Raw genomic sequence first — 14,861 nt, 5'->3', positions numbered from 1 at the left:
TTACAGCTGGCAGCATTGGGCCACAGCTCTCACTGCCAGCAACAACGTCCTAAAAGTGTGTAGGCTAGGAAAATCCAAACTGACATTTATTGCTGTAGAAATAATTAATTTTACAAGTCAGGAGTAGTAGATTTCCGTCTAGTCTTTGCAACTAATAAACTAGGTCACCAATGGCATCCTCTCTGTAGGACACAAGCATCTCTTAGCACAGCAGAAGATTGGCAGGGACAGAATTCCCCAACCTCAGCACCATTGTCAGATGGGGAGGCATGAATAGCTATTTACTTACCCTACACAGGGCACCACTGACAAATGAAGGAAACGGCTTCATCCACATGTGGCTGGTTGAACTAAAGACTTTACTGGGGTTTCCCATAGGCCCATGGGTGGTGACTCAGAGGCATTGGTAATGACTCAAAAGCTGCCTCGTAGAGTGTCCTGCCTGGATTGAAGGAAGCCCCAGTGAAGACAACCCTTTCCTAGCAATTGTTCACTACTTTTATCAACTTGGGAAGGGGCCTGGCATATCATATAGCTTTTACAATCTTCCTGAGCCTCTCAGGTTTCCTTAGACTCATAAGAGTAGTTCTTTCTTTCATGAGACGGTATTTTAGCTCAGAGGAAATGGCTACACAACACTGCCCATTTTGACTGGTTTACCCTCCCTATGAAGGGCTTCCCCTGTTTTAGGATGTTGAGAGGGATCCCTGGCATGTAACACCCTAGAGATTTCACATGTACATTCCCTGCCTTCAGGCTGTGGCTGCCCAGAGTCCCTCCAACCTCAGCAGTGGAGAAGCAGCTAAGTCCTGTCTGAGGATCACTGAAGGAGCTGACTTCTCAGGGCGACAACTTCAGGAGTATGGGTGAGAGGGACAAACACTGTAGCACTTGGCAGTTAGCTAGAATGTACAGATTATTAGAATGTGGAAGTCAACAATGTTACCACTGGGGGAAAGGGATATTCTAGAAGAGAGATAGTGGGACTTTCTGAATAGATGTTATAGAAGAACATGCTGGCAAGATGCTGCACAGTAATGTTTGTTTGAGAGTTGGTCCTGGTGTGAAGGGAGGAAGGGACACCTCAGACTTCCAGAATCTACTCTTTCTGGCAGACAGCACCCCAACGCCAGTGCAAAATGGATAGAGTCCCCATTCTATTGGCTGACTTGCCTTCTGAATCAGGATCCATAGGCTGAGGTTCCTAGAAACAGATAACGTGAAGTTACTATTGATACAGTTTTGCACAGTATTGATACAAGTTTTCACAAGGCATATGGATCCCTGTAAAACCTTACAGGGAAAGGACCTGATCAGACAGTGATCATTCCTTGATGAATTGCAATTGCTGCAGATGGCTGGTGTGTTTAAACACACACTCATCTCCCGGGAGCCAGGGCAATGGTGAATGGGCTTGTACTATGTTTCTATTATTTTATTATCACACACACACACACACACACACACACACACACACACACAAACACACACACACATTCTTTTTTCATTGTCTTGCTCCCTGGCTCTATAATCAGAAGAAAAACTCAACTCAGACTCTGACCCTGTAAACTATTGAGTTCACATGTCTCTAAATGGATGGGCTTATCTTTAAGACTCCTTTCTATCTCTTAAGGGTGTAGTACTCTTTTATTATTTGTTTGTTTTTGAGAAAGGATTTCTCTGTATTGTTTTGGAGCTAGCTCTGTAGACTAGGCTGGCCTTGAACTCACAGAGATCCACCTGCCTCTGCCTCCTGAGTGCTGGAACTAAAGATGTAGCACTCTTAACCAGATGATAGGATTCACCAGAGATGTGAATTTAATTTACTACTGGAATAATTAAAAAAAAAAAAAAAAAAGAATCCCAATTTCGTTTGAAACTTTTTCTTCTTCACATTCTTTTTCTTCTTTGTTTATATTTTGTTTTGTAGCTATTTTGAGACCAGTTCTGATATATACCTCAACCTAGTCTCAAACTCATTATCCTCCTGCCTCAGCATCCCAAGTATTGGGGTTACGGTCATGTACCGCCACAGACAGAGGCCAGTTTTCTTATATTTTTGGTTGTGAGCCTGGTCTTAATGGCTGAGCCATCTCTCCAGCCCCAGAGGCCAGTCTTCATAACGGAACAAATAGAGTTGTTAGTCCTCATCACACTGAGTTCCTTAAGTATTCACTTAAGTAAAGCACTGAAATCCTTTGACAAACTTTCTGTCTCTGGAGTTCCTGAAGAGCTTCTCACAGAGAAGCATTGATAAACGAAAGGCTCCCTCATTCCCTCTTCAACCTTGACTAGCCTGGAGGACTCTGGGAAAATAGGCAGTAGGTCCTCAGGAGAGCAGCATGGAGCTGGAGGGGGCAGAGAGGTTTCCAGTGGAGTGGAACAGCTCTGACCTGAAGCTGGAGAAAGTCAATAGTCCAATCCCATGAGAGCGGGAGTGTGCGGTTTCACTCTGAACTCTATGAAACCCTCTGTAAGTTGAGCACCAGGAGCTGTCCCCGTGGTGGTTGCAGACAGGACAGTGACTCCACAGAACTCACTGAGGCTGAGGATCGTGTTGAGACCCCATCAGATCATCCAGTCCCTCTAGTTCTCATTCTGTTGACTCTGAGGCTGCCTGAGCCTGGTGGTAAAGCGACCTTTGGAAGGCTCTTGTTTGGAAATGGAGGGTGTTAGAGGGAGGAGCATTATGATGAAATACTCCAGAACATGATCCCCTCTCAAAGGTAATAGGATTAGTGAGCAGCTTTTAATCACTTGGCTCTGAGTCCCTAATAATCAAACACCTGAAGCCAAGTGAACTTTACTCTCACTTTTATCTGGCTAAATTACCCCCCTATTAAGAACATGAAATATGCACAATCTAAAGTATAAGAATGATGGAGTGGTTGCATCTCTAACAGATTTTATAATATAAAGGTTGGAGCTTAGGAGCTCTACATCTTAAGTGATGCCATTTAAATCCAAGCTCACATGCTTTAAAAAATACACCTCTTGATAAAGACAAGGATATTGTTTCAAGCCGCACACTGTCAAAACTTTCCAAGAAGAAATGTAATGCTTTATCGTGGTCTTTGGGTCTGGGGCGGGAGTTCCCCCCACATCCAGCACTGGAACCTTTGGTCTCCTTGACTCCTGGGTGTTCACACTCATGCTCGCACTGGCTCCGTGAATCCCAGGAGCCACTGCTGTTTTGTTCTGTGGTTCTTTGCTGGGCTCTACCTGCAGGCAGCCTGAGATGGGGAGTGTCCCATTTCCCTAAAGGACTCAGCGGGATGCCTTATTCATTCACAATGACCAAATGAGCATAGACATGTGCGTATATCCACACCAAGTGTACACAGGCTGAACTGACAACACATCCATGCCTAACCCTTTCTACACTCTGGCACTTCCTATACTTTTCTTTACCATTAAAAAATACTAGATTTCAATCCCATGTAGAGAGTTCTACCATAATTTGAAACTCAATACCATAATTAATAAAACCTAGACTTTGGTTTGGACTAGAAGAGTGAATACTGGAACAGTGCTTCATTTTGGGCAAGTGCCTCTATAAAACTCTGTTTTGCCATTCATACACTGGAAATATGTTTTAATAGTCCCATTAGGTAATTGTTTTATTAGTGTACATTGAAGATGAACTGAGATTACCCAGTGTGCCAGATGGGGACATCCCTGAACTTGACCATCAATTCTGTAAAATGAAAACAGCAACACCTGTTTTCCTTGATTTCCCATAGAAATGCACACACAAAGTTAGAAAACCTCATTCTGAATAAGCAAGGAATAGGCATTCTCTCTGTGTGGGCAGAATATGACTGTTTTTGATGGCAACTCAGTTACTCTCCCCTTGCAGTAAAACACACTTTTGAAGCCTAATCTCTGCTTTTGATCAAACACAGCCAGAGGGCTGAACAGAGCCTGCTGCCCTGCTCATTGCATTGCTGCTAGCCATGTCCCCCGAGTTTGATGTGCCCAGTTATGAGCATTCATGTACGAGGAGACAGATCCTTCGTGGTTTTATTCCTCTCTGTGACCCCTCATGTCTGTCATTGGTTTGGTGTGATGGTGAACAATGCCTTAACGTTATCTGAGGTTGGTTTCCTTAACTGAAAAATGGAGAAATACGCTCTTTGCGTGGTCGTGTGACTATTAGAGGCAATGTGTCAGAAGAGATCTGGGCTGGGATGTCGCTCAGGGACAGGGAGGAGGAGACAGATGAGAGGAGGGGAAGGGAAGAGAATAAAAGAGAGTCGGGTGTAATGGGAGGGACCACTAGAGGTCTGCAATAAACTGTAGTTTGCTGGTCCTCTCTTTCCCACACATTGTGTCCCACACATTGTTATCCTCCACTCTGACATATGAAGCAGTTTCATTTTTTCTAAGTCACTTTTTAACCAATGGAGTCACTGAACTGGTTTGGTGCAATCTGAGGGTAGTTCTTGATGGGTAACCATTTGGACCAAGGAACATACTCTTGGCATGTCTCCAACCCTGCCATAAGGAAGGCAGACACCCCAGTGTAGTGTCTGTCCAAACACCCTCACAGGACAGACTTTAAGAGCAAGCTGTATTTCATTCCTGTTTAGAAAAACCAAGAGGTCGCTGCTATGGCGGGGAAGCCAGTCCTTCACTACTTCGATGGCCGTGGGAGAATGGAGCCAGTCCGGTGGCTCTTGGCTGCAGCTGGAGTAGAGGTACGTTCTGACTTGAGTCATTTTAAGCCGAGTCTGAAATTGATTTTACCAAACATGTTTCTCATGTGAGCCATCAAAGTGTCCTGAATGGCCTAAATTAAAAACTGCCAACTAGTAAGTAACACACAGATTTTTCCTATAAATATAAATTGTTTTCATCACCAATCATAAACACTAGAATAAGGACTGGAGAAATGGCTCTGCAGTTAAGAGCATTTGCTGCCCTTCCTGAGGACCTGAGTTCAATTCCTAGCACCTGTTTCATGCAGCTGACAACCACCTGTAGCTCCAAGCCCAAATCTGTGTCTTCTAAGAGCCTCTCTACACACACACACACACACACACACACACACACACACACACACACGTACATACACACTCGCATACACATATACATATACACACATACCAGAAAGGAGAGAGGAAATAAAAATAACTCTTTGAAAACACTATAACAAGTTTGTCATTTATCAAAACTTGTACACACACAACTGGTGCGCATATGTTAGCCTCAGCCTGTTGGTGGTCTGGGTCATCCTCCTCTGTATCTTGTTCCCTTGGACAGTCCTGGGACAGTGGTTTACATGAATTGTTATCCTCTATGAGGACAATGTCTTCTTCTAAGGTGTCTGCTTGAGGCTTATCTCCAATGTCCCTCTGTCGTGAGTTTGCTTGCCATTCTTGAAAGCAAATAGTGGAGCATGATTTTCCTCTCTGCAAGTGAAGGTTCGCCCGTGTTCAGGTCCCTGTTCTCGGAATTAAGGGCATGTTGCTGTGAATGTTCCTAAATGACCCACTACAGTTCCAGTCCTCCTGCCCCTTTTTTTAATCTATGCATTCACCATGCAACAGTAAGTTTGAAATTCTGCTGTAGTCTATGGGACCACCTTTATGCAAACAGTTTGTGGTTGACCCCAGCATTGTTATAGATGCTATGAGTGTACATGAAACTTGAGATTTTATTCAGGTGATTAAAACAAAGAGGTGTGGATGAAAGCCTGTTTCCTTGAGCTGACATTTTTGTCGAAAGTAAGTGAAGGGTATAGTGAGGAACATTATAATTTTACTCATATGCATACCCAACATAGTACCAATAAAAGGACTGGAGCATATAGTCTTTGGAAATGCATGCAATTACAGTGAAAATATACACCCCAGAGGAAAGGTGGGCAGGAGACACAGTACAAGCCTTCTACTAACCATGAGACAAGTCCATTCATATTATCTAGAAAAGTCAGACTGTTTGCTGGGTCCTGGGGTTATAGGACAAAAAAAAAAAACTACAATAGATGCAATGCTGGCCTTTAGGAAGCATATTGTGAACATAAAAGCCACAGCTCTCATCACAAAAGGGATAAGAGGTAGTTTATTCAGGAGCCATTGAGAGTGACCATGGCCAAAGGAACCCAGATTTAGGTTACCCTAAATTTCATGTTCCAAGACTTTCTTAGAGTGTTTATTGCTGTGAAGTGACACCATGACCACACAACTCTAATAAAGGAAAACATTTAGTTGAGGTGGCTCACTTACTGTTTCAGAGGTTTAGTCCATTATCATCATGATGGAACATGGTAGCATGCAGGCAGACATGGTGCTAGAGAAAGAGCTAAATGTTGTTCATCTTGATCTGCAGGCAATAGGAAGTGAACTATCTACCACATTGGAGGTAACTTGAGCATAGGAGACCTCAAAGCCCACACCCACAGTGACACTCTTACTCCACCAAGGCTACACCTACTCCACCAAGGTCACACCTCCTACTAATGCCGCTTCCTATAGGCCAAGCACTCAAACACATGAATCTATGGGGTCATACTTATTCAAACCATCACAAAGATGAAGCCATTTTATAGTTTTTCAGAACAAAGTCATAAATCACGGCAAGTTCAAAATGCATTGTGGGTACACTGGAAGGGCAGAGACAACAAGATGAGGGGAAATGTTTTATAGACCTAAGGTGCTATCTGATATTCTTAGCTTTTGGATTGGTAGGTGCTAGTGTTCTGCTAGGTTAATAGCTTCTAAGAGGTTTCTATTTATTATCACAAGATGTTACTTCTAAGTCAATAGATACTAAAACATTTTTATTTATTATCACAAAACGTTAGTTCAAATACAAGGTGGGTCAAGGAATGACTGTTACACAAGGGTAAAACTAGCCCAAGATAAAGAAAGTAGACTCTGAATTTAACATTAATTCCAATCTCTTCCCAGTCTGTTCATCAGTCTTCACAGACACAGACTCCTTCCAGGAGTTTTTCATTCACAGCCAGACACAGCTTCATTTCCATAATTTCCAATCATGGTACATATATGAGACATGGAACCAAGTTACTTACTAGGTTAAAAGACATTTTTTCCCAACTGTTTGAGCAGAAATCCAGCAAGGATCTTTGTGATTCAGTAGAGCACTGCTTTCTAGAATTGTCAGTCCAGACGAGAGGGACCCCACAACTGGGTGGCAGATAGGTCTTGTGAAAAGGAAGTCATGGAAACTGCCTTTGTCCCCAGTGGGTGGTGGTCAGAAAGGGAGGGCTACAGTATGAGATCCCATCCTTCAGCTGGGCTTGCCCTGCCTCCTCAGTTTCCTAGCAAAGCATTCATCAAAGCCTCAGATCAGCATCCATTCCCAACCACTTTGTGAGGATGTTGATTGGATGACCTAATCCTGTTCCAATGTAATGAGGAAGCAAGAACAAAACAGACTGTTTTCTTCGCACAAATGAGTGGACTGTTTTCCCAAACAACCAGAAGGCAGCCTTGTGTTTCAGGGGTGAGTTCAGTGCAGGAAGAGCAAGTGGCAGTAATGTCTGCTTCCTCTCCTACCTCTCAGTGTGACTGACAAGACTGCTGAGCACAAGCTGCCTGGATCCTACTGTGTACAGAGGATCATTACAGCCCCATCCATCAGCAACAGCCTCACCATCAGCATCACACTCCAGCCACATCCCACCCTGCCCACTTTCCTGGGATGCCCACCCTCTATCCTTTATGTTTTTCCTAGGTTGGATGTTTGACAAATTGTTTTCATACCAACTTCATTGTCCCTGGGTGTGACAATATGGGATCATATGGAGCCACAGGGCATGCTAAGTAATCCTAATATCTTGACATTTTACAACCAGGAACTCCAGGAAAGTCGGAAAGTCATTGAAAATCACAACACTGTATTACATAAGGATACTTGCTTTCTGTGGGGCCAGTGAGGTACTGAGTGTTTTGAAAACATACCACTCTTCTGTTAAAGAAGAATGCACTTCCTCTAAGTTTACAGATGAGCCAATGAAGTCTTTCCTGTGTTAAGTAATTGGCTGCATATTCTCACAGCTAGCATGAGACATGGCACAAAGATGTCAACAAGAATCACCTGCTTTGATGACTCTTTGCCTAGGATTTCAGCTGAACTCTGCCTACAAAACAACTTGTCATGCTATGGAAAAATTACTTTCCTATTTCTACTAAATATACATGGCTACTGTAGTTGTACTTGTACTGTAGTTGTAGATACAAGGCTCTGCTTCCAGCTGACATTACAACGTCTTATTTCAGGAAAAAAAATAAAATAAATTGAAATGATTAGATAAGGATCTAGGATGAAGTACATTTTTCACCGAGGAGGGACCAGTTTAAACTGTATTTAAAAACTAAAAGGTGATGTCAAAAAGCACCTGTGGACAAGAATTCCTACAAAGAAGCTAAGTGTACAGAGGCTGATTAAAACTGTGGAGAGCTTGGCATGTCACAGACCCAGAGGCTAATTCCTTTAGCCCCCTAAAGAGCCATGCTTTGTCCACCTGTGTCAAACCTAACAAAAGCTGATTCTTTGCCAGTTGGAGGGTTGAATATTTTATCAGATAGCACCAGAGACCTGTACTTGAGATTCCACCATGTGACTGTAACCTAACTTTGAAATGTTTCCAGCATTGTATTTTAAGACAGTTACAGATCATTCTACTCAAAGTAATCACAGACCATGCCTACTGGCAGATATGTCAGGCACTGGCGCATGCCATTTTCCATGCTGGAGACACGCAATGTTCCTTCTGACCTCGTTGGGGGGTAGGCTGAAATATTATAAATGATAGCCAGAAGAAAGGGTCAGCATTTCCTTCCACTGGCATTCCTGTAACCCACGATTTAATCAGCTACTTAGGTAGAGTTCTGGGAAAGACAATGTCAACTACAAGAAGGAGAAGCGATATGTTGTAACCACAGCTCCCTTCTTAAAAGATCTTCTCTTAATTCCCACAAGCCATGATTAGTTCACCAGTGTGATCACCAAATTAAATAATCTCTCCCTTCCCTCAGATAGGAGGAGTTAAAGTGAAAAGCCTGGAACACAATGAAATTAATCAATAAAGACTTGCTTATTCTTTCTGTATTCTAGTTTGAAGAAAAATTTCTGAAAACTCGGGATGACTTGTCAAGGTTAAGAAATGGTAAGAACACAGATCTAAATGTTCCCAGGAGGGTTTCTAGGGGAAGCTTTAAAATTAGACCATATCTATATAATCATAAGAAATTATCAAACAACAATTGATGAAAGGGTGGTAAATTTGTAAGTCATGTAAGCAGATTTGGTAAATATCGGGTTAAAAGGGCTAAAATCTCTCTGTGTATTTACAGAAACAATCCCCATACCCCATGAATGACTTGTCTCTGTTTTTGCATATTTGCTGCTGTTAACATGGAAAAACAGATATTGTGTTTAACCCATGCTACTATCACACCCTGTGCGACAAATACTGAAATATTGTCAATATCAAATAAAAACATCAATAAGATAAAAATGAAAGAACTTAGAAGTCATTAAAGACACTGAAAACAAAAAGATTTAAATGCTATTTCATTGAAAAGTCAGTTATCATGCAATTAGCTGTTTTAGAATTTTCTGTCATTTCATCAGACGTCTTGCTTTGAATGTGTCTGACCATAGAATGAATATGTGTGTGTCTGTGTGTCATGTGTGTGTAGTATAATTAATATGTATGTATGTATGTATGTATGTATGTATATCCATAGACATCTTATTCTCCTTTCCCTTTGCTTCATCCAATAGATGGGAGTTTGATGTTCCAGCAAGTGCCCATGGTGGAGATTGATGGGATGAAGCTGGTGCAGACCAGAGCCATCCTCAACTACATTGCCTCCAAATACAACCTCTATGGGAAGGATGTGAAGGAGAGAGCCCTGTATGATATGTTTACTCTGGGAAATATTTGGGTCTTCTCTTGAGTGAACAGAACCATAACAAAGGGCTCGTGAACACAATGTGCCTGGGTGCTTGGGCATACATACACTGACATCAGTTAAGAAGAGAACTATGGAATTGAGGAAAGGAGATGAGGGAAAAATAGGAGGGGTCAGGTTGTCCCATGTAGGATAGCAGATGGCAGAGCCTGGTTTCCCTTTGTTTAGTTGCTTCAGAAGCAACATTGTAGCCAATAACTTTAGACACAGAAAGAGTCTTTGGCATCCAAGAGAAGGATCTAAAGGGCTTGTCTTCGAGTTTTGACAATTACAGCCATGACCCTAGGTTACCATGAAGAGAGAAACCTTGCTCGCTAGCCCGTTAGATCATTCAAAAAAGAATGTTAATACTGAAGGTGGTGGTGTTTGCCTTTATCTCAGCCATCAGTAACAAAGTAAAGAGAATCTATTAGATATATGCTCCGGCCAGAGCTACATAGAGATCCGGTCTCAAAAAAAAAAAAAAAGAAAAAGAAAGAAAGAAAGAAAGGAAAAGAAAGAAAAAGTCCCAGAGATTTGTGATTTGTTAATCAGCAAGTAAAAATCTATTATTACTGGCTCCAGAATCCCATCAGAGTGAACTATTTTACCACTGCAATTCATGTTTTTCAACTATAAACTCTGAGGCAGAACACTTGTCTGTTTTTCAGCATTGACATGTATGCGGAAGGTATGGCAGATCTGGACGAAATAGTTCTCCATCAACCTTATGTTCCCCAAGAGGAGAAAGAGGCAAATCTTGCCAAGATCAAGGACAAAGCAAGGAACCGTTACTTCCCTGCCTATGAGAAGGTGAGTGCCAGCTGTTTGCTCTTCAGAGCACTCAGAGGGTCCATTAGTCCTCAGGGGGCATCTGAGCAGCTAACATTGCTGCAACAAAAATGCCAAGCACTGTGTGGGGTAAAGCATAATTTGAAGTGTAAAATCAAGACGTAGCAGATTGGTTTCTAGCCAGACTTACTCCTTGGCTCATGCATGCCTGCCTTCTGTCTGTGTCTTCAACAGCAGACCGGGATGGCAGCTCTCTGGTGCCCCTTGCTGGGAGCAGGAATGCCTTTCATGAGCCCTTAACCTGTAGGATCTGTTCCCCTCTCAAAGGTCCTATTTACTAACAGTGCAGTGCTATGGCTGGGGTTCTTATTATCTTATTTGGGGGAGACACACATCTTCAATTACAACAGAGGCAAGAGGGGAAGGGTCTGGGTGTTCTTGGGTTGTTGGTGCTCCCTGCCAGAATGGACTTCGTTGTTGTTAATTTGGCACCTGAACACTGGAGGCATTGTATAAAAGTAGAATGTAAAGAGCCTTTGACATAGTTATAGCAAATATAGAGTTCCTCCCAAATTTGTTTGGCTGTGACACACCGTAGACTTTTTCTGACAGATTTCACGGCCTCAATTAGAACTTGGGGTGTGTAAACATCTGAGCCACACTGGAGGCTGGACTTGACTGAACAGAACACTGTAACTAATCCTTTGACTCAAGGACATCAAAATGAGCATAACACAACAGAAAGCACCCTTCTCCCAAGTACAGGGAAGCCTGAAGCAGGACCCCATCGGGAGAGTATTATACTGTTTCAGGATGGATGCATGGTATCTACACAATATTTAAAAGAAAGTTGCACAGAAATAATGGAATAAAGTTCTGTTTCCACATGTAAATGTGCTTCTTGCATGTGTAGCATCCTACCAAGCATTCCATTTACAAACGAAGAGGCCATGTTTCAGAATCAAACTAGGTGAGGCCAAACTGAACAAAAAGGAAATGTCTAAGCATGCCACTGGGAAGATGAAGGAAGAGCGTCCAACTTACATTCACTTCCACATCACCGGCAATGGGCATTTCGTTCTGTAGGTTTCAATGATGCTAAGATATTTTTAGCAAATAGTTCATATTGTTTCCATTTGTTTTGTAAGAACCTACTTAGCATCATATTATTCTTCCCCCCTTCCTTCATTCATTCATTCAGCAAATATTAACTCATTGATGTGTGTGAGACCTGGAGCACAGATAAGAATACATAATACTCATAACCTCAGATTCTCCCTCTTGACACTTAGGATTCTGACAGATTAGGATTTATCCCATGAAGAGATGTTCTCTATTCATTACAACTTATCACCTATACTGTGAAACCAAAGAGGCCCTTGAATATCAGTTAAAAATGTAAATAATTGTTCATATTTCTATATATATGCATAATCTAATACCTATTTGATAACATTATTTTTAATTGGTAGTGCTACAGTATTTTTCTTCTTTATTCTTCAGGAATCTAACATTGAAGGATTATTTTAACACATAATTTCATGTTACCCCAATAGTTCTTATAAAAGCTTTCATTCATCCACAAAGGTTGAGATAGGCATGATGATGCAAGCCTGTAAGCCAAGGTTAAGACATAGAAGCAGAAGGATCAGAACAAGACTAGGCTAAGTACACAGTGAGTTTGAGGCCAGCCTAAACTACAATCACGAAACCTTGTCTCCAAAATATAAAGGAAGGAAAGGAGGGAGGGAGGGAGGGAGGGAGGGAGGGAGGGAGGGAGGGAGGGAGGGAAGAAGGAAGACTAGTTAAATTAGAGAACATAATGGCATCATCTATTTGATTGCCAATTTTCAATGTCCTGTGCTGCTGGATGTGTTCATTCTTCTCCTTCCCCCACCTCCACGCTCTTCTTTTCCCCTGGCATTCCAAACTTCATGGGAGACATACATGCAGTTAACCCTTTATTGCTTGAGCACTGCAGAGGATGACATAGTATAAAGAGGCTGAGCCAATGTTGCAGAGGAGATGACCTACTCTTGGAATCATAGACATAAAGACACTTGGAGAGAAAATGAGAGGGAATGAAGTCATTGAAACCGTCTACTTTAGTGTGAAGGGTGTATTCACACAGGTGAAGCCACTTCCCACTAAGAGACTACTTAGTACAGTTAGGGGGACACTCAAATGTCAGAGCTTCACCCCTTTAGTTGGGGGGGGCTGAAGAAATAATGTGGCTGGAGCTGGGAGTTTGGCACATGTATGGAAAGCAGTGAAGGACAGGTGATGAAATGATGGGCAGAGGTGTGCTTCTGGAGTTTGGGTGTGAGTCGGGAGCCTTGGGAAAGGTGTGGGGATCCATACACACCTGAGAAGGCAGCAGAGAAGGGAAATTTCTGAGGTTTGAGAACCGCACATAAAGGCAAGAGGCCCCAGTTTGAGGGCTGTTGTCTTCAACATCGAACTAACATCTTGAATCCTTCAGGTGTTAAAGAGCCATGGACAAGATTATCTCATCGGCAACAGGCTGAGCAGGGCTGATGTTTACCTGGTTGAACTTCTCTACCACGTGGAAGAGCTGGACCCCACTGTTTTGGCCAACTTCCCTCAGCTGAAGGTGCCCTATTCAAACCCTCAGATGGGTAGTCCATATCTTACCTCATGGGATCCAATATTTTGGCACAACTTCTCATTTCCTCCTACTTTGACAGAGAAGTACACTTAGTCTTGTATAATAGAAAGAACCCAGGGTCTTCCCTGTACCCCATTCCACCTTGGATTTGATCCTGGTCTCAAGGGGATTCTCTTTGTCACTGCTCCAGCCTTGTCTTCTGCACTGACCATATCTGGAGAGCTCTTTTCAAGCATCTGTGTTACCAAACCTTATTTCTCTCTACAGTGGCCTTCCTCACAAACGTTATTTCCCATTTCAGTAACTTCCACTATGTCTGTGATGCATGCGTGTGTGTGTGTGTGTGTGTGTGTGTGTGTGTGTGTCTGCATGTGATGTATGCATGTGTTCATCTCTGTGTGTACAAATGTGCTTATGCACATGGGAGCCAGAGGATGCCTTCCTGTGTTGCTCTCTATCTTATCCTTGAGATGCAGTTTGTCTCTGAGCTGGAGTTCATCTAGTCAGCTGGGCTGGCTGACCAATGTATTTCAGAGCTGTCCATCTCCACGCTCTGCACCACAGCGCTGGGGCAAAGACACAGACTATTGCACTTGCTTTTATGTGGGTTGTGGGGAGGCAAACTCACATTCTCATGCTTTCATGGCAGGCACTTTACCCACTGAGCCATTCCTCAGCTCCATAACTGGTTTTATTCTTTGTTTTGTGTGGCGCTAGTGATTAAACCTTGCATATTCCAGGCAAGTGCTGTACCACTGGCATACTGCCAGCCCCTGACAATTCCCACTTTCCTTTCTCAGTGTCAAGGCTAGTTGAGACTGGACCAATTCCATGCTCTATTTTCTATCACTATTTCTGACTGTATTGTCCGTGACCTTCTTGGAAGAAGATGGGACCCACTCGGATAGAATGAGTGTTTGCAATGTACTGGGGGAAGCTCCATTCCTCACCCCCCCCAACTTCTTTTTCCCTGAGTATCTGTCCCCGACCGCCACCTGATGCCGATGGAGGGGATTGGTTGGTCTTTGACTGGCAAGAGAACAGGGCTGCACAAGCAACAATAGCTTGTTCTTCAGCTGCTCTCTGAGGCTCTGTTTTTTTGTTTTTTGTTTGTTGTTTGTTTGTTTTTGTTTTTTTTATGTTTCAGGCACTGAAAACCAGAGTCAGCAACCTCCCCACAGTGAAGAAGTTTCTTCAGCCTGGCAGCCAGAGGAAGCCTTATGAGGATGAGAAATGCGTAGAATTAGTAATGAAGATTTTCCATTAAGTCAGGCCCATATGGATGAATAGCAGCCCTAAGGCCAACCTTCTAAAGCTTTCAACAATGAAGTTTTGATTAAATGTGGATCCTGCTTATTGTGAGGCTAATAAGTTTTCTAAAGTTTGTGCATTAATGCAAGTAGTCAAGACCTATGCAGAATTGCTAGGATGCTATTTGGTTATAGTCAAAATTGAAACCATGATCTCTTCCTAGGATGTTTTCTTAAATTTCAATAAAATAGAACAAGCTT

General features: G+C 42.6%; 1 protein-coding gene across 1 annotated transcript; it reads left to right on the top strand.

Annotated features, from left to right (window-relative positions):
• The first annotated feature begins 4,592 nt into the window (after positions 1 to 4,592).
• Positions 4,593 to 14,861, top strand: LOC127236661 (glutathione S-transferase alpha-3). The gene is made up of 6 exons (XM_051204406.1): positions 4,593 to 4,700; positions 9,088 to 9,139; positions 9,760 to 9,892; positions 10,601 to 10,742; positions 13,204 to 13,335; positions 14,498 to 14,861. The coding sequence occupies exons 1-6, from the start codon at positions 4,614 to 4,616 to the stop codon at positions 14,615 to 14,617; spliced, it is 666 nt and encodes a 221-aa protein (XP_051060363.1). The 5' UTR covers positions 4,593 to 4,613; the 3' UTR covers positions 14,618 to 14,861.

The sequence above is a fragment of the Phodopus roborovskii genome, unplaced genomic scaffold, assembly GCF_943737965.1.
Source record: "Phodopus roborovskii unplaced genomic scaffold, PHOROB, whole genome shotgun sequence".
Taxonomy (NCBI): Eukaryota; Metazoa; Chordata; class Mammalia; order Rodentia; family Cricetidae; genus Phodopus; species Phodopus roborovskii.
The sequence above is the reverse complement of the archived record's forward strand: the minus strand, read 5'-3'. Positions and strand labels throughout refer to the sequence as shown.